Source organism: Larus michahellis, chromosome 2, assembly GCF_964199755.1.
Source record: "Larus michahellis chromosome 2, bLarMic1.1, whole genome shotgun sequence".
NCBI lineage: Eukaryota > Metazoa > Chordata > Aves > Charadriiformes > Laridae > Larus > Larus michahellis.
The window spans coordinates 36564003-36591965 of NC_133897.1; the positions used below are offsets into that span (position 1 = coordinate 36564003).

At 41.2% G+C, this 27963-nt stretch overlaps 1 protein-coding gene across 1 annotated transcript; it reads right to left on the reverse strand.

Moving 5' to 3' along the window:
- Positions 1–27963, reverse strand: GSDME (gasdermin E). Its single transcript, XM_074574867.1, has 12 exons — positions 27687–27963; positions 25328–25441; positions 24399–24548; positions 22690–22920; positions 21344–21536; positions 11688–11859; positions 10552–10672; positions 5929–6117; positions 3782–3909; positions 3480–3666; positions 1860–1933; positions 1–1044 (listed from the first exon to the last, which is right to left on the reverse strand). Exons 4-12 carry the CDS (start codon positions 22898–22900, stop codon positions 817–819), a joined length of 1503 nt encoding a protein of 500 aa, XP_074430968.1. The 5' UTR covers positions 22901–22920; positions 24399–24548; positions 25328–25441; positions 27687–27963; the 3' UTR covers positions 1–816.

Below are 27963 nucleotides of genomic sequence, written 5' to 3' on the forward strand. Positions count from 1 at the left end.
TCAAAGTGTCATATGGGTAAAATTATTATTTTCGTGGAGTGCAGCAAGGACATTTCATGTGCACACACCAAAAGGCATCACCGTACCTCAAAGAGAACGTTCAGAATGCAATTTAAACAGCTGAAACTTGCTAAGGTGAGTAAAAACTTAAAGAGAAAAAACAGAGAAATGCTGTACAGAGGCATAAATCCCTACGGTGGTCTTAGTTTTTGAACAAGAGGGTATTTTATTTCCTGCAGTGTGCAGTTCACATCCCTAAAGCCCAACTACACTTAATAAATGAAAACCTAATCCAGTACCTCTTTGAGAGCCCTCCATTCCACTTGCTCCAGAGTGAAGGCACTCTGCACAGCATCTTAAAACAAGCAAAACATTTACCGCGCTGCAGAACCCTGGATTTCCACAGCCAGTTTGTCTGCTTGCTTACAAAAAGCAGTTTGTACTTTGCAGTTTTCTCCCACGCATATTAATGCAAGCCATCAGGCTTCTACTGCCCTGCAGATCTGAAAACTACCAGAACAGCTATGTTCAATTTCTGTTCCAGGCTTGGGATTTTTTTTCCCCCTTCCTCCCCTTCATGCCTTATTTATGGATTTTCCACAACAGATCCACCCTAGTGAATCTGCAGCGCAGCAGCACACCTGATGGCAGTGCAGAGTGCTCACCCCAGGCCTGCCCAGTCCCCCTGACCTCCACAACTGCCGTAAATACTCAACTGAGTGGCTCTACTGCTACCTCAAACACACCAACGCTACACTGCAGAGGGACAAAAGAAAGAGCAGGCTTAGAGCAATAACCAGATGCTCGGCAAGGCTCCTATACGTTCGCACCTAAAGCATGAAATCCATACAATGCAACATAAAGAACAAGTGGGAAGAATCTAGGTTCCTTCATAGTTACAGCTTTTACAGAAGACTCTGTCATTTCCAAATTAATGTTTGATGAAGCAAACAGCCTTTGCACGACATCAAATCTTCCTCTGTCACTGAGAGCCGCCAAAGAACTGCTCAGCACCACGGTGCCGTCGGCTGAAGCGATGTTAGGCTGTATTTATGAGAGAGCGCAAAAGACAGAGACATTAAAAAGGTTTCCCAAGCAGTGCTGTTCCTGCCATCGCATAGCTCAGTTCCTTCTTACAAAACCACCGGAGAGCTTACAAGGCAGCAGCAAAAGGGCAAGATTTCCTTTACTATTCACCTTGACAAGTACAACGTACTCATCCAGAGCCAAAGCTCTGTGGCACCCCTTGAGAAGAAAACTCTCTCCTTTCCCCCAGTCCAACTTCTCTCACTGCAGGTGATACTTCACTCTCACTCCTACTCTGAGCAAACAGTAGCACTCCCCTTGCTCCTATGTATTTAAAAGTTTTTACTATTATTTTTGCCAGTGAGCTTAAAAAGCTTAAAAAAAAAGCCCTCCCTCATTCCTTCTGCAGTTTCAATGAATGGCCTCAGAGTTTTGGAACTTCAGAATTTGCCAAAGCCCAAGCACTCCTGCTACCACAGTGACATTTCTGTTTACCAAGGGCAGGTGATTACTGTTACTGAGACTTTAAAACCAGCTAATGAGACTATTAGTAAATTAAAATTTGAGCTTAAGTTACAATTTTCTTTTGCTCACAGCCGATGAAATCTGCCAGATACAGAAATGTTTTAGAAGTTAGGTGTCCACCTGCAGTAAATTACCTGCATCGTTTGCCACTGTCAGACTCTGACCTTGCCTAAGCAATGCCTACAGCTGAAATTCGCACTGGAGCTTGACATCTTCTTTATTGGGCGAGAAACACAATAAGGCAGAGAACAGTCATTACTGCTGCTGCTGGGCCCCACATGCTACACAGTCACATTTTGATTACTCACCAAACAACACAAAGCCGGAACAACCTGTAGATCACAGCAGGCACGCAGCAGGACAAGAGTGTAATCCGACAGCTCTGTGAAGGAAACATTAAAAGGGAAAGATTGTTTCCAGTGAACACTGCTCAGGGCTGGCTGCTGGAAAGGGGACTTTCTTAAGAGTGAGCTCTGTTATGAGGTTCTCCTGCTGAGCAAAGAGACAAGCTGCATTTTTGAGGCCCACCCACAGGTACAGCACCTCAAGAAACAGCTGCCGGAGACCAAAGCGATCCAATGCTGAGGACAGTTGTCACAAGTGCTCTGCTGGACGTTTGGAAGAGGGTGATCCAGCTCTTCCCCTTCTCCGTCCCAGAGCACAGAATAAAATGGGACGGGCGATGGGTACAAGCCCCACACTGACTATCCTTGCCCTTGAGAAAAGAAAGGCAGCTCGGAGAAAAGGGGATTTCCTCCCCATCGTTCTTGTCTCCTCCCCAAGCATCTCCCCAGTGTTCCGCTCCGAGCCTGCAGGCTGGATGAATGATTTAGGCCTTGAATAAAACAAGAACCTCTGCTCTCAAAATCTATATGAGATGCTGACTTCAGTAAAAACACAACTGGAGAAGAACGACAGAGCTGAGCCTGCCCTGGGGCAGGGAGATGGACTAAATGATCCCTGTGGTGCCCTTCAACTCCGTAACTCAAAGGCTGTAGCTCCCAATAGAAGCAACGGGCATGAAACAGCTTTTGATTCTTGATCCAACTGCATTTACGCCTGGACGTTAGCAGCAGACATTATGTCCACAGCCAGGTGATAATACACCACACTCAATTAGCTGCGCCCTGCTGTTAATAGCATCTGACAAGCGTTACCACATCAGCAGGTTTCTGTTTTCTATTTCTTTTCTGTCACTGCAAATGAGTTAAGCTTTCCTACCTGGGTACTGCACATATATGGATGCACGCTGACATTTTGCTGCACAGTGCCACATCTAACCAATACCACCCTGGACTTCCCTTCGTTATCTTAATGTCAGGAAATTCTTTATATATGAGAGAGAGGAGAAAAAGCCAGGAAAGTCTGTCTCGGACTTTGCAGGTAGCTTTTAACTAACACTGTGGTGCCAACGAGATTGTGAGCATGGCATTTGTTTGACATTTATGTTTAATCTCCTTTTTCAGCAGCTGCAAAACAACACTCTAATTGCAGTGACTCTATGTTAAATTTATTTTTGCTAAAAATAGTTTGCACCTCAACAATCTATGCTGTTACACAGAAGACAACACCTGATTTGTAATTCTCAGCATTTAGGCGGGAAGAACTCCAGCATGCAACACGAACAGAAATGAGATTGCCAAACTGGAAATGCCCACATTCAGCAGAAAGTAGAGTTGAGCAGTCTTGGGGGAATGTGTATCTTACAAGGAATCTGTCACTGATTGAGGGCTGAATTTAATTCACAGCCAGGAATGCTAAGGATGGTATACCAAACCCATAAAAAGGAAGAGAGCAAATTATGTTCACTCAGTTCACCAACTGCTCAAAAAAGAGCCATGAGCACTTTAACACAGAGGGAGCTTCTAAAAGGAAAATAAATTTAAAAAGAAAAAAAAAAAGGGTCCCTCTCTTCATTCACAACATACCAGAGATAGCTCCGATGAGGAGGTGAGCAGCTGAAAAGAGTTCTTCATCATGAGGGTGATAGTTCTGCAACAACAGCTCACTCTGGGAACTGCATCCTAAGAGCTGCAAGAAGTCCATGAGGTCTCGCTGTTGTGCAGGTTTTAACTCCTCCAGATCTGGCTTGTCTCCTGTGCAGATATCATCTAACTGAAGGAAAAGAATAAGACTAACTTCTTGAAAAAAGAAAAGTTCAAGCAAAAGAAAATGCTAGTTCTATTCTGAAATTACTTTTAGGAAGCAAGCAAAAGTTTCTTCATCTTACCACATCCTCCAGGGCAGTCACCACTTCTTCATGGAGCAAGAGTTCACAAAGGGTTTTATATAAAGCTCTTTGCTTGTCTTCCGGCAGCTTCACAAAGGGCTGGAACTGAGTCTTCAACCGTGACAGATCTTTCCCGAGAAAGCAGTAAAAAGTAAACCTAAGTATTGCTACACAAATGCCAGTAAGAACAGCTAACATTTTTGCGATATGTTTCCTAAGTTCGTTTATCACATCATCTTGACATCCTGATTTCCGTCATCACAAGTTATAATGAAAGGTTAGAACGCACCTGATTATATTTCCCTAATGAGCCAATGAAGCATCAATGACAATTCTAAGAAAGAAGAACAGCTACTAAGGATCAACATTTGGCATTCAATATTTTTAATATTTTAGAATTCAGTATTTTAATGTTAACTGAACTAACCATATATTAAGGTTCTCACTTCAAAGTTCATCTCCAGATAATGTTCATTTATAAGGCAGAACAAAGAGTTCTGCTCATAACCTTACCTCTTAATCTGTGGGTTGATATGAATTACTAAGTTAATGGTATGAGTCCACACTTAGAATTCAAAGTTCCTGTTGCGATCTTAAATTGTTATTGTTCTCGTATTTCATCAGGTGCATCAAAGAATTACTACCCTTCACCCCTAATTATTATTACAAAAATCTCCTCTTGATTAAAATATTGAACCCATTACAATACATACAAGAGAAGCACAAGAGAGTTCACTGCGCTTCTCTCCCCACAATTCAACTATGACACTAAAAAAAAAAAAAAAAAAAAAAAAAATGTTTTATGACATCAAATTACCACTTTGCTAAAAGAAAATAAGTTTTCAAGTCAATAATGCCAGCTGGAAGGTTGGAATGTGTTTTTCCACATTCCAAAAATATGGGCATGCAAGCGTTCTTAATCTTGTTTAAAAGAAATTTCCCTTCATGTCACTCCGGTCAAAAAACATGCTCTCTTTAAAGATGCCTTTTATATCTAAAAATTACTTCACTGGGAGAAAAAAAAAAGTAAAAGCCCAGCCAGAGGCATATATTTTTTTGTACCTGACGCAATCGTATAAACGTCTATACAAATAGCAGAAGAGGAAACCTATTTTAAATTGCTTTAGTAGAAACAATTTTTTTAGTTTTTTCCAAGAGACAGTTCAGGTTAATTTAATTAAAGAAACCTCCAGGCCTTTTAAGCAAGACAGGCACAAAGATACATTAAGCTAAAGCAAAACCCAAAAGAGTGGCATACCATGCTTTCACAAATAAGTGTTTGGGTTTTTTTATTTTTATATACATGCGGAGACACAGTCTTTCCTTTCAAACAAGACTATGCTGGAGAATGACAGAATTTATTTCAGGACAACAAATACCTATTCTGGTCACAGTTAGTCTATTGAACAGCCATAAACAAAGGGTGAAATTCAGAGATAGTAAAAGTGACGTTCATCAATAGAACCAGCTGTAAGGATTCTACCTAGAACTGATGAAAAGTCAAGTGTGTTCTGAGGCCTTGATTTGTTTTCCCCTTTTTCATTCCTCTGGTGATAATCCTGACCCTTCCTTCCACATCCCTACAATAAACAAGTTTTGCCTGGCCCATTATACCAATTTGCAAATTTCCGTTTAAACCACATTTTAACTGTCAGCCTTAGTTGATACCAAAGATTTCTATAAAGTCTCTCAGAAAATAGTGAGGCTAATTTAAGGCAGGGGAGATGTATTTGTAATTTTTGATACTTGAAATAACTTTTAACTGAGAAGGTTTACTATGAGCATTTTCCAGATCATGAAAAAATATTTTCAGTGACCCTTTCTGAATGAAAGCATAAACCATCACTAATCTTACAGAGCTTATCTGGAATGTAACAGGACTGGCATAAACCCCTAATTTTGTAAGATCATATTTATGACAAAGGGTATCCTTTGTCATATGATATTCCTAGGGAACAATCCACTGCATGTACCTACTGCAGAAGTAAATTTTTCTATTCTTTCAGTGCATTCCCCCAAGAGTTCCTGATAAGGGCTATTAAAATGAACTAACATGATTTCTTATGTACTATTGTACCAGATTATTTTCTCCTATCATGTTGCTTAACTCACTGTAATGTAATCATGTAAAGCATTTCTGGTAATACCTTGTTTCAATACACTTAAAGAAGCACCACTGGGAATGAGGTTTTTAGCCCCAGAGTACATCTCATTATCAACAGCATCTGGCTGATAGAGAAAGGAAGTATCTCTGAATAGTGTTGAATGGGGATAACTCGAGCCTTCTGTGCTTTCTTTTTCAAAACCTCCTTGCTGTTCATCCAGCAGACAGAATTCTGTAATTAGAAATTCAATTAAAAAAATAATTAATAAAATACACAAGCAATTACTGAATCAGATGCTAGCTTATATTATCTAGTATTCTCGCATGCAATTTCTCCGTGCCTCATCTCTTCTAGATGGAAAGAACGCCAGCGGTTGCTACGTATGTGAATTATTGAGCATTACTGCAGCCCCGAGGTTCGGTACGGTGTGCACAGACAAAGGTCCTGTAGTGCAGGTACCAACTACAAAATGTGACACCAGCTCCTGTGAATTAAAGTAATGTAGACAGCAAATTATATGAAAACTTCCCACTGACACTATAAACCCGAATGTTGCATACAAGATACGCAGGTAAGAATTCTTCACATTTTCTACCAATTAAGAGATGTGCTGTAATGCGAGCTACATGATCTACTCATGATTGAGACACAAGAAAGCACTTTCTGAGATTCATAAGAACTCTTCAGGGTCCCTCACAGAGCTTCTTCTGGTGATGGCACTGACAGACTCCTCTTTCTGAGCCAAGTCACAGATCCATCCTCAAGTTCTCCAGGTGAGTGGAAAATATCATGGCTTTTCAGAGCGTCTAAAGGACTTCACCTTCAGTTCACTAACAGAATTGCTCTACAATGTACTGTCCCTTTGCAATGCCTTAATGGAGGAAATAACACACCCTGCCTGGATTACTCTGCCTCATCTTCATGACAAGCACTGGCCCACCTCACCCAAACAGAGCTGCCCATTTCCTGCCACACCAATGCTCCAAACTTGATGAAGTTAAGGGACTCCCGGAAGGTACACCGGGAGCCTTTGGAAGAGCTATGCTGAGAAATCTGGAATATCAAGTTCTCTGCTCATGCATCTAACATTGTGCCCCAAAGATGCAGAATATAATCAAAGACCTATGCATTATTTTGATCAGCTTTTATTGGCTCAAATGCAAGATTTGAAACTGTAGCCCTGGCACTCTGCAGCAGGTCTGAGGAGAACACAGGCAGGCTAGCAAGAGGAACTCAATTTTAAAGTAATACCTGACAGCAAAAGGGGGAAAAAAAAAAAGTAACTAATGTGCTCACAGTGCTCACATGTACCAGGCACAAAACCTAAATATAACCTTCCTGCAGTGGTAAGAGTCTGTCTCACCAAATTAAGGACATTCAAAGCAGATAAGAAAGCACAGAGAGCACTCCATCAGCAAAGAGCTTTTTCAAAGGGAGAGTAGACAAAGAAGTCTCTGCCACAGAGAAAGAAAAATGACAGAGACCTTTATGCCTGCATAACCCTTCAGAGAGAAGGGTGAGCTACAGAGCAGCAGAAAGCGATTAACACAAATTAAAGAACTTCCCAAAGCAACAAGACTCCAGACAGCAGTTAAGGCACCATAAGGCCAACATGCTCATGTTACTTTCACTGATAATAACACGGCTTTCACACAAACCCTGAAGGAAGAAGATAGTGCTAATAAACTACCTGCCCTCCTAAGGCAGAATGATGCTAATAAGGGAAATCAAGGCACAGCATCACATGAAAAGTTTTAAGAGATACAGACCCTGCTGTTAAATCTTGTAATAGGATTTGATTCAGAGGAAAATCCAGGACTCCGAAAGTTTTGTATTAATAGGACTGATAATTAATTGTATTTATTAATCTCACTAATTTTGTCATAGTCTTTAAAAAAAGAAAGAGAAGGGAAAGTAATGGAATGAAAGAATATACATAATACTGTGATATTTTTTCCTGTTGAATTCTATTACATCCATCGATGACAAACCTCCAATAGCTCAGTAAGATCTTGTTATTCAGAAACATTAACAAAAATGGAAGAAAATCAGAGATGATCAATGAAAACAATCAAAGGCAAAGAGACTCTTTTGCATGGAGAAGCTGAAAAGATTAGGACTATTTAATTTACAGTCATTTAAGAGGAAGAAAGTCACACATATATAGCAATGAACAGAACAAAGCAAATCAGTCGGGTGCTACTATACCTCCTGCTTTGTAAAGCAAGAACAAGAGGACTTGCAGTGAAAATTTAGACACACAAAAGGCAAAGCCTTTAACAGGAACAGCTTTTACACGTAGTGGAAAATTAGCCTGCAGTAATCAAACAGAATGATTAGAGGAAAACATTATGGTAAAGGGATCAGAAAAGGATTAGACTGTTTTTCTTTCTTTTTTAATTTATTTATAAAAATGTCCAAGCATGTCCAGTCACATTAGCCAGAATATTTTAAAGAAAGTTTATATACTGTTCTTCCTTATAGAATAACTCAAGCACTATCAGTTGCAAAGAAAAAGAAACAAAAAAACCCCTACAGGCACCTTATTCCGTAACTGTCTGCGAAGAGAATCCCACTATGTTACACCTGCCACTGGTCACTTTCAGTCTCATGTGAAAGGACTACATTAGTCTCTGTATTTAACTTCAAAGGCTATTTTTATTCTTATAAACAGATGCTGATCACTGCTCAGACGCTAAGAAGTTGAAGGTTAGACTCCACCATCCTTATTCTTGCTGGCAAATCCCTAATTTTGTTGTTAGTTCCTCCTTTTTACTTTCCGAATGACAGTCGGGCATGGGAAGATAGCACAAATTAGAAAAGAGGCAAGATGTAGGCTGCAACAAGGTGTGCTGGTTTTGAAGCTTAAAAGACGTAACATTAAATATGAAAAAAAAAAAAGTGGAAACAGAAGTGGAAAAAGAGCAGAAAAATACAAATCATTACCAAGACCCATGTATTACCAGCTAGCAGGACATTGGTATTTCCATTTAGAAATCACCTAAGTAGGCTATCAGCATACGCCTATGTAGTCAGACAGCCTTAATTGCACCTGATTACTCTGAATTATAGTTCTATTATGACCATGAAGTCAATGCCCTCTGCTGTATCTCTGTATTCAGTTTATGTCAGTGCAATTCCACCTTTCAGAAATTTTTTTACAGGTTACATGATATTTACTCACACTCTTTAACCTACAGACTTCCTTAATATCAGAAGTCAGCTAAAGAAGAATGATGGAGAGTATCTTCTGCATTTCTTATGCAAATAAAGCGCATCCTAGATTCAAATCTCAACTGCACTTCAATTATTTCTTCAGTGTATCTCCTGTTTCTCTCCACATCAGTCCTTTCCAATTTCCAGCCCTACACAGTCCATCTGATTTCCTTCCTCCTTGCATAACATTGCCTGAAACCTCCTTTAGGTCAGGGAGTTTAACTGAGGACAGACAAGAAAGCAAAACCCAAGTGATTCTGCAGAGCAGTTACTACTCCCCCCAAAGCCAATGTCAACTTTTTTTTTTTTTTTAATTTGACACCTGAAAGTATTCGACCTGAAATAAGTAAAGCATGACCAGAAAACATGATAAGGACATTTCTGCAATCATTCTGAGAACAATCTATATATTAAAGTGTAAAATAGACAGAACAGTTTAAATTCCAGTCCTATGCTTTACGAATAATTCTTTTCTTAGCATGACTGTTGTCTAAACATTCCTGGTTGACTGTCGATACACATCCAGTTCACTCTCCCTGCCAACATGTGAAGGCAACAGCACGGGCTGAGGGTCAGCTAGCTAGAAGCAAAATTACTGAAAAAGACCTGGACAATAAATTTGAGAGGATCATCAGCATGCCCTTGCAGCTATTGGAGTGTGCTGCATACTGGGCTGTACTGACAAGAGCGTAGCTAGCAGATCGATGAAAGTGATTTTTCAATTTGGGAGATTGCATTCAGAGCACTGTGTCCAGTTTTGGACTCCCCAGTACAAGACAGACATTTACATATGGGAGCAATCTAGCAAACAGCCATCAAGATCGCTGCAGGCTGGAGAACACCACGTATGAGAAGAGGCTGAGAGACTGGGTTTGTCCACACTGGAGAAAATATTGCTAAGGGAGAACCTTATTTCTGTCTACGACTACCCAATGTAAGGGTGAAGAGAAGACAGAGCCAGACTCTTCTGTATGATGACAGGACAAAAGGCAAGAGATGCAAATTAAAGAAAGAAATTCTCATTAGATATTAACAGGGAAAAAAAGTCCACCATGATGGTGGTCAAACATGAGAATAGGCTGCCCAGAGGGGTAATGGAATCTCCCTCTCTGGAGACAATGAAAACTTGAGTAGATGACGATACGAGCAATCTGATCTACCTCTGAACTTAGATCAAACTTGGCCACGCCTTGAGCAGGGGCTTGAGCTAGATGACCTCCTGCAGTCCCCTGAAACCTAAGTTATTCTAAGTTCATGAGTTATTCAAACAACTGAAAAAGCACTACTAAATCAGAAGAGCAGCATTTCACAGCACAAATAACTATCAAGGCAATGGAGACCATACAACATCATCACCTTCATATACAGAGAAATGCAAATATCATTGTTCAACAGGCAGCTCTGTCCACAGATGAATTGCGTGCCACAGAAAATGAGCTTTATACTTACCAAACTGGCCACTGTTCTTTATAAACAGTTCAATTACACTGTAGGCAATAGTGGTTGCAGGAGGAATTTCAAGAATCACACTAGAATCCTTCATCGTACTTCCACTTTCACCCACTGAAACCTAGAGGACAGATTTATTCACCGTTTATCTGATTCAGCTATGCTATAGCCTAAACACAGAATTAATTAAGGGGGAAAAAATACAGAGAAATAATGGGTTTTATTCTCCATGATGTCTAACTAAAGCACATTACATTTGACATCTATGAAAGGAACTAGATGAGTAGCAAGGCAGAAGCACAATGCCAAGAGCAGCTCTCAACTCTTAGCTGCCCTGTCCTAGTACAAAGTAGAGCTCCAGGTGTAGCTTTTGCCACACATGAAACACCGTGTCACCAGGAAACAGGCACTCACTTATCCTACCCTGTCCCCTTCTATCCTAACTCCCCTTTTGCCCATCTGGAGACTGGTACCAGGAAGGTGGCACTTGCACAGAGGGCTGTTGAACTGCAACTCTCCGATTTCTGCTACTAGAGAGACTCTGTAGACAGAAATGATTCATCTGCAGCTTTACAAAAAAAACCTTACAATGAACGAGCATATGTTTTGACTTTGGCAATTCTTTCTCAATTCATAGGCAATTTTTCAGATAGACTCATAATGCTGTTCATCGCTACTCCCACGACTGAAAACAAAGAGCTTCTCAATAAATATTAAAACTTAGTAGACACTGCAAACATTTTTGATGAATGATTACTTGGCTTTTCAAATAAATTTGCTTCAGTGATGTTTTTTGCTCTTCAACTTTCACTGAATTGTTATGTGTTTGTTTTATGTTCTGTTGTAGGAAGGATTCTACATAAAAACTGAATCACAACTTGACAGTATTGATGGAAACCATGTTCCAGGCTCACATTAAAAAAATGGCATCTTTTGCCAGTGAGGCAACGGAAAAAACATTTTACCTTTCTGAAATTTCACAACTAAGCAGTACAGTGAGTTCAATATGTTAGGGAAGAGAGTTCAACGTGTTAAGGACACATGAAAAATACTCTGAAGTCAATTTGGAGAAATCATAATTTCTTCTCAGATAATCTGCAAATGTTCTACTCCTTACAGGTCTTAATAACTTTTACCTTTACTGTTTTTCTACCGCATCCAATCACACTGATGATTTTTTCTTCTATCTGGATATGTTCAGATATCGTACACTTCTGAGTTGTTATTATCTTTTCTCTCAAGATGCACAGCACTTCATGTTTTCTTTCTATTACTTGCTGCAGTAAACTACTGTTTAGATTTATTGTTCTAAAAAAGAAAAGAAGCCATTAACAACATAAATGCTAGAATTGAGAAAAAACATTTTCTTAATTGCTTGAAGATGCTTTTATTGTAAAAATAACAATGGTTTCTGTATGAGCAGTCTCCTCAAAATTACTATGTCCTCTTTTATTATTTGGTAGCAGTAAATATCTGTATTCCACAGTAAGCCCCAACACATGTATTGAATTCTTGATTCCTTACTCTGAGCAAAAATGGCAGTTGTCTGGCTACTTTCTAAGCAAGAAAAGCAAGGGGGAACTAAAGACAACTTTCAGCTTCCAGCATAATACGAAAACAACCAGCCAGGCTCGTGGACACTGGACTGAATCCTCTGCTATCGTGAACTCACACTGACATTAACATAGCCATGGCAGGGAATGCCGGCCAACTCTTCGGAGTCTCACGTTAGCACAAGTGTCAGTAAGTCAATGGGTCACATCTTGCAGTCTTCACCTGAAAGAATCATTTCAACCAGACAAGTTCCCAGGGAGTACAAAAAAAAGACCTGTGCTCACGGTCCGTATTAGGAACTCCCTGCATATATTATGCATGCACATGCGCAATAAAAATACCTATAATAGCATAATACATAATAAGCATATAATACAATAGCAGTCTCCACACATCACAAAGCTCTGCTTAGAAAGAGTGAAGTTGCAGTCAAGCTACTGGAAGTTAGGAAATATATAGGAAGTAATCAATCTTCCAGTCTGCTTAGTTTCTTTATAATCCCGCCCCACTCTTCCTTACAATAGTTCTTGGTTTTCTCTCTCTTACCTGACCAGATCAAGTTCCACTTCTTCCCCCTTCTTATTCAGCTCAGCTTTGCCCTACAGCCAGCCAGCTCACAAGCCCCACTTTGTGTGATTTCTCTGCTATTTTCTGCCCTCAGATGACACCAGCTGTTCATGGCTCCTGGACTTAGTTTCCCCTCCTCCTCTTTCTGGCCAAACTCAGTCTCATTTATCTCTGAAGGAGATAAATGTCCTGTCACCCCTGTCTTTGTACATACTTCTACCTGCCACAGGTGTGCCATCAGGCGCTTCTCAACAGGCGAGGTGACATGGGATCCTTTGCACCCAAGTCCTGATGTTCAGACTCACCTTGGACTAGGACAGCGTGAGGTGACCACCACTAGGAATGCAGGTTTGGCCTCTGAAGGCCCATGTGCAGGCAAAGGAGTGCCCTGACATGCTGCTGTCAACCTCTGAGTAACCAGAATTTCTCCTTGAGGGATGAACAGCACACTGAGAGAGTGACAACTCAATACCAACCCTCACAGCTCGCTATGGATCTGTTTCAGTGTCCCCTTAAACTCTGAACTGGCTGAGGGGGATCAGCACTAGCCACGTACTTCAAAGGGCTGGACGTGAAAACACAGAAATGATTTAATGGATTTTGGGACTGGAGAAGATTACTGAAAAAAAAAACGCACCTGCTATAAACTCCTGTGTTATCCATCAGTATAACCTCACAATTCACAATTAATGACCAGGACTGTCACAGGCAAAAGAAAAATTAACTGACCTCTAATCTCTAGCCCATGCCTCCAACTTAACAAGTCATCCCTACTCCACAATGTAACTCAGCGTGCGTTTAAATACTGCTGAAGATATTTCTAAAGTTATGTTCTTCTTAGAATGAGCAGAAGAAAGAAAGTGAACTCCCAGAAACAATAAGAGAGGATTATTTTCTAAGAAAAGATGACAAAATTCACTACCTTGTCTTCTGGGGTGTTAACAGACTTTCTGGTAACGGTTAAAGCAACTTCTCAACTGCATTTAATTGATTATAATGTGTCAATTATATACTTTTGCAAAATACTCATTGGAGGTCCTCAGATGAGATGTCGTATTTTCTATGAACAGATAACTCTAGCAAGACAGCTGGAAGATTAAAAGATTGCTATCCCTAGCTCAAGTTATTCAGTCTTTCCTCCCTTTTACTGGAAATGGCTATTCATGGGGCTAAATGGCAATTCCCCAAAAATATGACAGAAAGACATGTCTGACTCCGCTTTATTTAAATCGAGATATCTCCACTTTTAATTAAAAAGTTTTAGATTTATTAGATTCCGGAGTTTTGGATTTATGCAGTCTGTATAAGTCTGAAGTCAACTTGGCTCTTTATTAAATTAAAAATATCCTGAGGCAATTTTTGATCTTTGGAGAGTTACATGCTTATATGAAAGTTCAATCAGCTGGAATGAACTGTCTGAAAACCTTAAAGTTGATTGTTTAAACAAGGGAAAGAAAATAACTCTGAAGCAATGCAGCAGCCACTAGAAAAGCACCCCCAAACATTCCTGAGATTATTAATATAACTTTTTTTTTTTTTGGTGCAAAGCCATGCTTTATGCTTAGAATACAATGAATCTTTGGATTAAGCAAAAATTGAAGAAATGTCATGCAATCACAAATACCGCTGCTTTCAGAAGTGTCTGCCAAACCACAGCTATTAGTTATCACAATAACAGACCATCAAGCCGATCACATACTTCACAATAATTATTTATGATTCTGAAGAGGTGTGCTAAGCATCTTGAAAAATACAAATTAACGTGCTAAGAACTTGCAATTTTAACATTCGACCTAAGGAGCCACAGGGGAAAAAATACAATGAAGAAGCACAAAAGCAATCTGTCATTTGCTTTCATATGATGTATTTTTTGCCTGCTTTAGAGGATGACAAATTCACTGGATATCCCCTTAAGTTAGAGCAAAAGAAACAAAATAACCAAAGGCAGAAAAAAACAGATTAAACAGAGATTCGGAACAAGCATTAGCATAAGAAGCATAAAGAATATGATTTAACTATGTACAAATGAATGACCAAAATACTTAAAGAGGCTTTTTCTTCCATCTACTTCTACAGTATTCTGCCCAAGGCGGGACTGGCTCAGATCCCCTCACGCTCCTGGCTTTGAGGTTCAGATATAGAACTAACAGCAGACTGGCAGAGCGGAAGAGTGAGAAGACACAGGTGAACTTGCAAAGAGGCACGGTGAAGAAATTTCTGAGGCAGCGTTGGATGAGCTGCTGCAGCACTGGAGCCCACGCAGCGACACTAACACCACAGGGGCATAGAGCCACCTGCTTCAGTCCCTGATGCAGCACTCCCACTGGCACTGTGCCTCGGAGCCAACTTGGGGTCCTGTGCACTGAGCTGCAGTGTGTGGCAGAGACACGGCCACAGCCTCAGCCTAAAGACTCAAGTGACTTCGGTGGGATGTGTTCAACTGTAAGGCTGGCAGAAATGCTCTTCTTTTCTCACAAAGTTTAGGGAGTGAACCCCACCAGATTCACAGCTTTAGAACACATACCCTTACCAACAGCTACAAATTTCTTTTGGGACAGCACAGTTGAATCCTCTCCCCTAGACCTCTGGCGCTGAACTTAGGGTTGCATGAGGGCACATAACAGGTTATCGATGGGGCACAGCCTGTGGAAGGCAAAACATTCTGCTCTTCTCAGTGATTCAAATAGGAGACAACATGAGGTAAAGCAAACAGCCAGCTTATTTAAATTATCATTGACATAGCTATATCAAGAGCAAAATGCAATAGGGTTAAAGTCTGACAATCAGAGCAGGGCTTAAAGTACTGCAGGGCAGTGGCTGCTGAATCTATGACTGTATTTTTGGAAGAGCATTTGCTAGTATAACACTCGGAATATCAAGAACATATCTGAACAAGAGTTAAATCCCTGAGAATGTATGCAGGTACATGAACTGAACTGTATTTTTTTAATTATTTTTTAGGATTCTGGTTTTTAGATTTTGGGGGTTTTTTGTTTGGTTTTTTTTTTTTGGTTTTTTGGTTTGGTTTGTTTTTTTAGGATTTTACAGGTCACATTCCAGAGCTTTTATTTTCGTTCTACAACCATCACTCTTACCATCTCTTTCACCATCTATTGTACAGGAGCCCTCAGCAATCTTGTGTGACCTGTACTACATCACAGTACTCCTTCCCACCTTGAGAATCTGAGCTGAAGTACTCAGAAGTAACACTATATAAAATACAATGAGATGTTGGCTTGCTAAGTCCCATTATCCACCACAGGGTATGAGCCTGTATAAATAAAGATCATTTAAAGGATAAGGATTATGGGGTTTTGTTTGATTGTTTGTTCTGCTTAAATAACCTTCCTGAGGTCAATGATTTACTATGCTGGAAGCTCTACAGGTCAAATATGAACAGAAAACAATCTTGAGTTCTGGTTTCACTCTCTCCACATTAAATTGGATTAAACACTTTTCACTGTCCTGTAATGCAAAGGCTTCCCTCACATTTATTCAACCTTCTTCTTCTTGCATGAGGAAAACGGTGGAGAACAGAGAGGCACAAAGGCAATTTGCTGCAAACTGGAAGCAGAAAAGAAGGGAGAAAGAAAGGCAGAGACCAATGGAAGGCAAGAGAAAACAGACACCACCTGTCAATAGAGCAGGCTCTCACAGTTAAAGGAGAGAGCAGCAGCCTGCTTTAAAGCCCACAGCTGAGACTGAGTGTCTTTCCTTCAGGTACAGAATTCCTGACCCGACCATTCACCAAGGAGGAGGGATAGAACCATTTTTCTATCAAATCCTGTCTAGTTTTCTCAGTAACCCAGCCCACAAATCCTCAAAGCAAGGTGCTTGCCAATTTACTATGAATACCAAAAAGAATGGTTACTGCTGTGAGTACTCACCATCCTCACATTGAAGTCAGCAGCCAGTGGCCTGCCTGCGCAAAATTTCACTAGTCCAAACTAGCCACTAGTGAAAAACCTTTTCAGTACTGCACTGAGCAACATCACCTCAACACACCTCCTCCCCCAGCTGCAGAGACATGCGCGGCCCACTCTCACAGCCTCGCCCAAGTGCAACTTTTTCCATAACATCCACATGACTAACTTCATAACATCTCTCACTGCTCAGCCATAATTCACCAGCTTGTTCAGTCTCCTCCACTTCATTTATAATGCTTAATAGTCTGATGTCTTACATAAAAACACTGCTTGCTGCACAGTGAGGGCCTTCACCCAGTTTTGTTCCTTCCCTAATAGAGACCTCTAGAGAGAGCGCCATGGAGTAAAACCCACCGGACATCACTCTGACACTTTCTGCCAAGCACAGATGTATAATATTTCTTTTGTTAATCCAGTTCAAATATAACTTCTCTGACCTGCTTCTTACAGTCATACTGGAATACAGTATCTGCTATAGTCAGCTTATTGATAACATTGCACAATTTTCCCTACAGAATACCCTGACAATTACTTCATAGAACATCTTCTCAAAGAATGCCAAGGACTTTTGAGAATGCAAGTGACAGGTAGTTCCTCTATTTTCTATTCAGCATCCTTCTTACTTTTTAAATCCCAGACACACACAATTGATTTTATTCAATCCTGTCTCATAACATTCTGTGACTTCGTATTAACCCATGTAGCACCTTTGGTAGAAAACTGAATGGTTTTCTCATCATACACATAAATGCTCAAGGAGTTGTAAAGAATAACAAAATGGGTTGAATTTCCACTGTACTCTGATTAGGAATAGGCACCTATTTTTGTCTCGGTGGGGACAATAACTGAATCAATGAAAGTGCATATTAAAGTGCAATATGCAATAATGTAAAAATATCTTTCAATCATGCTAGAGTAAACCACTAATAACACTTACTCTGTTTTTCTAATATGCTAATCACAGAGTTGGAATCATTTACATTAAATGATGGAAGTGTGACAGGCAAACCTTTCTGCAGCTGATGGGGACTGACTGACTGATGCCACTTGGTCCTATTTCTTTCTCTCTGCTGTCACTGTCCTCTCAGAACTTCTATTTCATTCACCTAACGCAACTTATTGAAATAGTAAAAACAAACAAGTTAATTTGTTAATCCACGAGAACTAGAGATTATAAACCTCCTCATAATCCTTTTCACTGGAGGAGAGAATACAGAACAGTTGAGATTGGAAGGTCATCTGGTCCAACCCCCCTGCTCAAGCAGAGCCACCTAGAACAGGTCGCCTAGGATCATGTCTCCAAGGAGGGAGACTACACAACCTCTCTGGGCAACCTGTGCCAGTCCTCAGTCACCCTCACAGTGAAAAAGTGTTACCCGATGTTCAGAAAGAGCTTCCCGTGTTTCAGTTTGTGCCCATTGCTTCCTGTTCTGTCACTGAGCACCACTGAAAAGAGCCTGGCTCACCCCTCTTTGCATACGTCCTTCAGGTATTTATATACACTAATAAGATTCCCCCTGAGCCTTCTCTTCTCAGGCTGAGCAGTCCCAGCTCCCTCAGCCTTTCCTCAAATGCGAGGTGCTCCAGTTGCTTCATTATCTACATGGCCCTTCAATGGACTCTTTCCAGTATGTCCATCTCTCCCTTGTAACTGGGGAGCCCAGAACTGGACACAGTACCCCAGGTGTGGCCTCACCAGTGCTGAGTAGGGGGAAAGGATCATGTCCCCCAACCTGCCAGCACACTCCTCCTCATGCAGTCCAGGACACTATTGGCCTTCTTTGCAGCAAGGGCACATTGCTGGCTCATGTCCAACTTGGTGTCCACCAGGACACCCAGGTCCTTTTCTGCAAAGCTGCTTTCCAGCCAGTCAGCCCCCCGTATGTACCTGAAGTTGCCCCACTTGCAGAACTTTCCACTTCCCTTTGTTGAGATTCCCACCAGCCCAGCCTGTTGAAGGCCCCTCTGGATGGCAGCACAACCCTCTGGGTGTACCAGCCACTCCTCCCAGTTTTGTGTCATCAGAAAACTTGCTGAGGGTAGGCTCATCAACCCCATCACCCAGATGACTAATGAAGATGTTAAACACAACCGGACCCAGTACTGTCCCCTGTGGTACACCATTAGTCACTGGCCTCCAACAAGACTTTGCACCACTGATCAATACCCCCGGGGCCCAGTCATTCAGCCAGTTTTCAATCCACCTCACTGTCTGCTCATCCAGCCCATACTTCATCAGCTTCTCTATGAGGATCTTATGGCAGACGGTATTGAAAGCCTTAAAATCGAAGATGGAATATACTCTTAAATCCACAGCAATCTCACCGAGTTAAAGGCACAGGAGACTGACCTGAAATCAGTACGTTTCAGTACTCTGCGAATTAGCAAGCGCAATGCAACACGAAAAGCAAGAATAAAGTAAAATAAAATATGCTGAGTTTATATACCTAAAAGTACCATTTAATTTGATTTTTATATTGCACATTATGTTAATAAGTGTGTTCTGCATTTTCAATGTCATTCCTTCTGCAAATCAGGAAGGATCTCACCCCGCATCCTTCAGCTGTCATCCTTTTTCAGAAAAGGAGAGCCAGTGTGGTATCTGGAATCTAATTAAAAGATCAGTAGGATTCTCCTTCAGAAGGTTCACATAAGAAGTGACAGGAAACCGATTTGCTGCCACTCAGCAACTCCAGCTTGCAGAACCTTGAAGACTCACATGACTTAGTTCACAAGGCATATCAGCTTTGACTTTTTTTTTTTTTTGAGTTTTCTGCTATTTATCTGCAACTGTGACTTAAACAGCCTAATACAAGAACAACATTTTAAAATGGAACATAATTAGGCTATATATGTAGAAATAATAAATGAAGCAATACTTGATCAAAGAAGCACAAGCAATGTATGTCATTAGATGAAATCAAGAACACTTAGCTGAATTTCACCTCACAAGGACTGAGGGGTAAACATCCTCTTAGTACCTCTTAATACCACAAAGCTTTGCATCCAAAAATCACTAATTTGTAGGCACCAGCACTCCCAAATGCTGAATTCCTGAATTCCACACTCCATGAATGAGACAAACGCTAGAAGCTTGGACACAATCCATCATAAATCATAGAATATTTATGAATGAGTAACTGGAATTTCATTTATAAAGCATTGCCACAATTTCCAGCGAGCCTCTGCATTATGCTGAAGAAAAAAACAAAATTAAAAATTCTGCTATCCTCATCATTTTCAGTGACCTGGCAGAAGCCAGACTGACTGGATATCAATTCTACACTTTGCATCATAAACCTTAATAAGCTATAAGCATCTAAGAACTAACTCCTTGTATAAAAGGGGACACACATTAACCTCATTTACAGTTCTGTTCAGATCAATGTAGAGCTACTGATTTCCCACACTCAAAAGAAGATAATATATTTGTAAGCATTTAGTTACATTCAGGATTATAACCTGTGCTGAAGTAAATTTGATTTGCTATGGGAGGATTATTTGTTTGAACCGACTAGTCAACTTACTGTAGAAAACTAAGTAAAAGCTTACTGATCTAAACAGAAGTTACTTGTGTTTGGTTTTCTAGAGCACTCATAACTGGTGTTAGAAACAAGATTCTAAATCTTGACTGATATTATTTTTCTGATACTACATGCATACTAATTTTACAGGCCTGGTACACACGTTTATTCCAATATTTGCTGCTTTTAATAAGGCATTTAAGTACAAGGATAGCAAGGGGTTTTATTGGAATAAGTCTGTTGATTTGTGAATGCTCACAATAAAACCAGCAGCCATTTGTGCCTGTGAAAATGGAGATTTGATTATTTCTAGAACATCGGTGTATCTAAAGAAAATTTACACTGCTTCTGACAAATTTTGTACTGATAACAAAAACCTATCACCTTTATCTTCAGAGCATCAGCAAAGGCTATTACAATGTATTACACCACCTCCTACAGATCTAGGGTACAGCGCTGTCACAAACGAACCCCCCTCATTCCCACGAGTCAGGACCTGCAGTACAGAGTAGACCCCTGACTTGTCAGCTGGCTGCCAAGTAGGCTTTGGTCCATGACTGTCTTATTGCAAGATTAAATCAATCCCATTTCAGAGTAGGACAGGAAGTGTTGCATATCTTGCAAAATTAAGATTATAGTTCAGAAAATCTGGGGGTTTTCCCCTCAATTACTAAGATGTGTAACAGTGAGCAGCAGATCTATAAAATATATTTTGTTCAACTACTAGAACAACCACTGACCATGCTTGCTCACCTTTACTACTCCTTCAATTTCAAATAATCCAATTTTCTAGCACAGTTGCTCACACACACGAAAAATTATAAAGCATGGTAATTTTGAATTCAGTTTCCATAGCATTTGCCTCAGTAAGATAGAGAAACCAATCCTTTCTTTTTTTGCAGACTGTTACCTAAGTACAGTCCCCCAAAAAAGGATTTGACCTTTGTTTCATATGGTAATTCATGCAAATACATAAGACGAAATTGCAGAGAGATATTCTTAAAATGAAAAAGGAAAGGTTCGACCATCAAGCTCTCAAAATCTGGAAATTTTGATTTTGGTATATATGATTTATCACCTGAAAATGAGAGCTTACAATAAAAATAATTCTCAAACTATGGCAACACTACAGACATAATCGTTCAGTGACCACAGCCGGACCAAGTCTTTGTGGCTCAGTAATCTTTCTAGGCCATCACAATGCCCACATTAAAAACATACCTGTCCTTGACATCTTTCATAAGCTGCTGCAAGTCAATCTCCTGCTTCCTCAGGTTTCCAAATGAGGACTGGTTTTCCACATAGCTCTTCCCTCCAGCTCCCAGGCTGATGTTCCCAAACGAAGTTCCAATACTTCCTTGAACAAGATCTCCAAACTTCCCCATATATTTTGCAAAGTCAGACTCCACAATTACTAGGAAAGCAATAAAAGTAATTTCTACCTGTGAACAGAAGTGCTGAAACAGTCCTGAAATGATTGGAAAACTAGAAACTCACAGAAAATGTGACAAGTTAGTGAAGGCACGGAACAGTACTGAGCAGGTAAATAATGAAATTTACAGCTCTGCAACTCTTACTTCTGCTTCCTTCATATTTTCATCATCTTTGCTCCGCTATCTTTTACATTTTGCCATTTTAGGAAAACAAGGTGATTGAAATGCTGAGCTCAAGTGCTACGAAGATTTACAAAGAATGATTGAAACTTATTTCAGCAACAAGGAAATACTAAAAAGCAGACCTGCTTGTACAACAGAGTTAATATTTTGCCATTATCTTGACATATCTCATTACAGGCCTGTCCCAAAGCTCATTGAAAACCAATGGAAGCATCTAATTGTATTAAACCAACTCTGCATCGTATACACCTATAAACCAAAGAACTGTCTCAGAATCAGCTAATCTTCCAAGCCAGCTACAACTAAAATCTAAACTTAGGGGCTTATTTATTTTCCTGCATGGAATTGTGACATGTCCAGAAATATGGGATTTCAGATCATTAATCTTAAAACCTAGTTAGGACTGCTGCAGTTGGATGAAGAAATAAGTACAAGGGTCAACCTTTTTAACAGTCTGTGCAAGAAGAAAGGAAGCAGTTATAAAACTTGCTTGGCCTTGCCTGTACAAGCATTCCCTGGGCTACTGTCACCAACGGGACACTGTTTATCCAGTGCTTTTTGACCTGGAGCACAGTATAGTTCCATGCTACTGTCACATATAGAAATTCCCCCAAATTATTCTAGGGGAATACAGCTGCACAGCTGCAGACAGCACTGTTACTAGACAGTAGGACTGTACAGCTTAACAACCTTCAGCACTAAATTTCAGTAGTCTATCTAGGTAAAACTGTTTTGTTTTTTTTTAAACAAACATTTATTACTACTGGTTTTAGTTACATGAATAGTCAAGTTGGAAAAGATCTAGTCATCTTATTTCCACAGACAGAGAATACTTCAAAGCGTTCCTCTGAAAGGAGCCCTCTAGTAACACAATTGAGAATAACAACAAACAAGACAAGGCTTTGCATTCTCTTTATCTGCAATAATAGCGCTGCCCCAGTACGGCTTTACCTGGTTTTATCGGTTTGTCTTCAGTAAGCACATCACTCAGGGTGACTGTCAAGAAATGATACTTAGGCTTCTGCCAGCACCAGAATTTTTTCCTCTTTGTAACTAAGCTCAGAAGCTGCAGCTTGTCTGAGGCGCTCAAGTGGGAGACGGGGATCAAGTCACCTCCACTGTCAGTTTCTCTCACAAAATTCTTTGTTGCTTTTGCAAACATCTTGGGCAATCAATTAAAGCCTGAAAGAATACACGGGTTTTTCAACAACTACAGTTGGAAAGTATAAATATTTACATTGTCTCTCTAAAAAGTTATTCACAGTATTGGTATTAATGCAGGAACAGCTAGTGTTCTACCCCCATCTTCTCCACTCTGAGCTGGGAACCATGACAGCTCAAACCACTTATCCCAAAGTAAAATGGTTTTCACAGTAACAGATGAAAGAATTTTAGTTAAAATTTTAAATAAGCAACAGTGAATAAGCAAAGAACAATGCACTGCAAACACGATATGCAAGGCTTAAACATTACAATAATAACGCATGAAATTTATGATCATGCAGATAACAAAGAAAGAAAATAAATATTCTGATCTGCAGCTGAAAAGTTCCTTCAAGGAGCACTCACAGGTAATTAATCTGCTAGGGAGGAAAAAACTTCCAAAGCTTACCTGAAATTCTCAGAAAAAGCATCTACTAATGAGCACCCCGCAGAGACTGGCGGGGATGAGGAGAGCAGAGTCCTTCTTTTATTACCTAACATGAAATTATCTTACTCCATATAAGGTAATTGGGTATTATTCACACAAATTATCTTGATCTTTTTAATAGTGAGTAAACACATATAGAGGTAATAAAAATTATCCTATAAAAAGCAACAAATATTTGTGCTGGCATCTTTGTGACTAAGTTTTGTTTCTGAACTACACCCCTGGAAAAGACTCAATTAATTTTTATTTTTTTTTCTTTTTGAACCTTTTTACCTTCAATGTTTTCCAATTTTCTATTTTCCATTAGCATAAGTACAGCTAAATTGAACATATGTTTTTTGCAACTGTTACTCATATCTGCTAAACAGCTAAATACGTTATTCTAGCTTTTAAATGTCTTAAATTAAAAAATATTTGCAACTCTTATTGTGCAAGGTTTCCTTATGCAAAGCAATGCATTTTGCTGTATTTACAAGGAACTCTTCCGATAAGGGAGAAGTGGCTAAACTCACAGGAGAAATGGTAAAAATGACAATTCACAAGTGCTAAACACACAATTCTAATAAACTAATTTTTTATCTTTTAAAAAAAAATCTAATCTTTTATATTTTTTCACCTCTGTGTTATTTTATCTAATGGTATTTCCAGAATTAAATCAGTTTTTTGTTTTTTTTTAAGTTAGCAGCATTCCTTTGAATCCTCCAGCTGACAAAGACTGGAAAGTTCAGCTAAGACTATAAGATATCTTATCTGGGTATCAACGTGCTCATGATTAATTACCTGTCCTGCTCTGCAGAGATGTTAGATTTGTCATTTACAAATACAGGCCAGAGTAAGTTAGAACAGACTTCAAACAAAAACTGATATTGCAGCGGGCACACAGGATTATAGAGAAAAGGGAAAACTGAATAAAGGTATTAGTGGCTGGACTATAGGCTCCATGTTTTAGTATCAGTTGGAGGACAGAGGAAAAAGAAAAAAAAAAGCCTTTTTGCAGATGGGAACTTACCTTTCCATTAGCTTTTCTCAAATCCCATTTCAGATAGTGTTTCACACAATATTTACCAATTCATGTTGAGGTATCTACCTTCTCATGAAATCCCTATGGCCTCCTCTTAGTTCTCTATGTAAGCAAGTAAAGGGTATTTCTCAACAACACCTGCATGGAAAGGATTTGAACAATGTCAAAGTTTTGTAACATTTTACTGAAGAGTCTTCTGGGACTTTCATTGTAATTGTGGCTGCAACAAACCCGCAGCTATGTGCACTGGGAATACTTCCACTGACTTTCTTGTTCTCTGACCTTTTCCTAAACTCTCAACTGAGATTGATTTTTTGCATTCTTAAATTTCTCCTCCTTAATTTCCCTGGTTTTAATCTCAGTGAGAAAATGTTAATAGAATAAGCAATACAGCTCCACTGCAGCAGAGAAAAAAATCCAAACCAAACAAACCAAACCCCCAACAGCCCCAAAAAAATAGTTTTCTTTTTCCCTGAGCCTCCTTTTGCATGACTCCGTATTTCACAATCAACTAGATGACTGATTCGTAACAGAGGGGATCATCAAGAAAATTCTCATCGCCTGCCATTAGCTGCTCTTCCCCAGCATAACCTTCTTCAAACATTTCTGTGCTTTCCATGACTGTTCACTCATTCTGATCCCATTCCTACCTAACCAACTCACACGGGCATAATCTCAGAAAAGCAAAAAGGCCGAACAATTTCTGAGGAGCTTACAGTAAGACAAATTAAAAAAACAAAACAGTTCCTATGATTTGGCATTGTTACACACTCACTAAATCTCATGAGAAGAACCATTAACACCATTCTCTAAAACTTGTGATTCATGGTGGTTTGTCTTCACTGCCAGTCACTACGCGTCAGACTGGGACATTTGGGAAAGGTGGCAGAGTGCTTATGAGGGCTGCTGAGACTCACCAGGCAGGAGAGATGGGACTGTCTTCAGCCTCAGAGTGACAACGTCAGCGTCTCCCACACTTTGCTGTGCTGGGAACGTCTTTGCAGGGAGCATATTTGCTGGTGCAACTGTGCCTGCAAAGCAAGAATATTCTCTCCGAATTCCTGTTTATGTCTCTTTGGATATAGTGCCTTTAACACAAATGCTAAAATGCACACAAATATCTTGTTTCACTAGTACACAAAACAAAGACACAGAGCAACTGAATATGCCCTCAGCCAACATCGGGGAGTTAATACAGCTACCAGGATCGACGGCATCCTGACTGAAAGGACACGGAGTGGTTACAGACACAGCATTAAGAAAAATCTGCCTTTGGAGTTTCTTCCTCTGGAAATTTTGCTAGAGCTGTGCTTGGTTTGGCAGAATTAAAAAGGAAGGTATCAAAGCTGGTAGGAAAAGCCTGTCAGAGTGAATTCACTCCTGCAGATTGATAGCTAGGCGTGAAAACAGAAAAGGAAGGAGCACCACCTTCCTTGCCTACCGAGAAATTTAAAAATAGCCTGAACCTGGGCTATGGGAGGATTATTCAATGAAGAAGAGAATGAGATCAAGCGAAGATATTTACAGCAACTTGTTTACTTAAGCAAACAAATCTTACCCTGCTTCTTTCCTTTATCACAGCTCCCTAAATCAATATAGTGTGATATTAGACAAAGAAACATTTTATGAATAATCAGTGTTTACCTTTGTTAGCAAAAAAGAAAGTTCTCAAGAGTTGCCTGATATTTCTTGCATTCTGCATACACATACACTGACCTTTACAAAAAATACAAAAAAGCTTTTTTTTTTTTCCATTTAATACAAGATTACCCAGCACACTGGGCGCAGCACACAGGGAATTTCGGAAGAGGGTGACAACTGGATTGCCGAATGTCAGTACATCCCTTGCCAATCCAAGTTGTGAGGAAATACAACCCCTGAAGGCCAGGGATGACCACGCAGGAGCCACAGTGTCGGAGGAGCTGTTAGGCATTAACTCTGCTATGCAGCAGCGGTAACGGCCTTTGAATCCTAATGAAGTCGGAGTTTATGCCGAAAGGCAACTAAAGCGCAAAAGCAATGACAAGTAGGATGCGAATTTTATTACAAAACCTTATAGTTATTTTCACCTCCTTTCTAGCTAATTTAAATTAAGAAGCAGCCATAAAGGCTAATACACAAAGCCTAGCAGGGATGCTGTTGGAGTGGGTCCAGAGGAGGGCCACAAAGATCATCAGAAGGCTGGAGCACCTCTCCTGTGAGGACAGGCTGAGAGAGATGGGGTTGTTCAGCCTGGAGAAGAGAAGGCTCCAGGGAGACCTTATAGCAGCCTTCCAGTACCTTAAGGCGGCCTACAGGAAACATGGGGAGGGACCGCATCAGGGAGTGGAGCGATGGGACGAGGGGTAATTGTTTTAAACTGAAAGAGAGTAGATTTAGATTAGACATCAGGAAGAAATCCTTTGCCCTGAGGGTGGTGAGGCACTAGAACAGGTTGCCCAGAGAAGCTGTGGATGCCCCATCGCTGGAAGTGCTCAAGAGCAAGTCGGATGGGGCTTTAAACAACCTGATCTGGTGGGAGGTGTCCCTGCCCACAGCAGGGGCGTTGGAACTAGATAAATCTTTAAGGTCCTTTCCAACCTAAACCATTCTATGATTCACACAACAAATTTCAGTCCTTGAATGCACGTGGTCCCTGAAAACACACCCAATGAATATTAGCCCTGGACGTGGCCCTCTTTTGTGCCTCGAGGGCTTTGCAGCATGTGCCTCCAAAGACCTGACACCACATAAACCCACAGCAGCTCGATGCACCCAATGGGGACATGGCGCCCTTGCCCTGGGCGGGCGGCTGAGGTGCCAGGGCCTGCAGCGGCAGCAGCACACATGGGGTATGGGCCCGGCGTGTGAGAGGAGAGAAGCTGCCCTTGTCCTCGGCGGACAAAAGATGCCACCTCACCCGGACCCGCGCTGAGGCAGGGATCCCCCTCACACGCTGCTGCGGCCCCCCAGAGCCCTCTCAGAACCGCCACGCCTGAAGCTGCCGCCATTCAGCCTTGTTCTCCCCGCCGTGAAGGCGGAGGGCGAGCACAGGCAAGGCAGGGAAGGAAAGCGGAGCTCCGGCAGTCAGCCGGGCGTCCGCAGCGCCTCCTCCTCAGCGCGGTGACAAGCTCGGGTGGGGCCCCGCTCCGCCTGCTCCGGCCAGCCGGGGGGACGGGGGGTGCTCAGCCCGCCGCGAAGGGAGGAACGGCGGGGGCCGGGACTCCTCAACGGGCGCTGGGGAGGCGGGCAGGGCCGGCCCCCACCGCTTACCCCGGGCCCGCTCCCCTTACTCACGGCTTTCCCGGCGATCCCCGAGGATGCGGCGAGCTCCGCCCGCGGGGTGTGCCGAGCCGCGGCGCGCCCTGAGGCGAGGTTACCGAGGGCGAAGCTCAGCGAGGAGCCGGGGAAAAGCCCTGAAGGGGCACAGGGGTTCTTGCCGGCGCCGTGGCGAGGCGAGGGGAGCGCAAGCCCCGCCCGGGTGCCCGGGCCGTGCGGGGAGGGCGGCGGTAGCGGCGCCCCAGGGCGCGGGCGGAGGCGGCGGCGCCATGTTGCCGCGCACGGCCGCCGCCCC

Coding starts and splice junctions, on each gene's coding strand:
- GSDME (XM_074574867.1), bottom strand. CDS start 22,900: ATGTTTGCAAAAGCAACAAAGAATTTTGTGAGAGAAACTGACAGTGGA. Junction 6,118..10,551: donor AAAGAACAGTGGCCAGTTTG/GTAAGTATAAAG, acceptor TTCTAATTACAG/AATTCTGTCTGCTGGATGAA. Junction 1,045..1,859: donor TTCCGGCTTTGTGTTGTTTG/GTGAGTAATCAA, acceptor TCATAAATACAG/CCTAACATCGCTTCAGCCGA.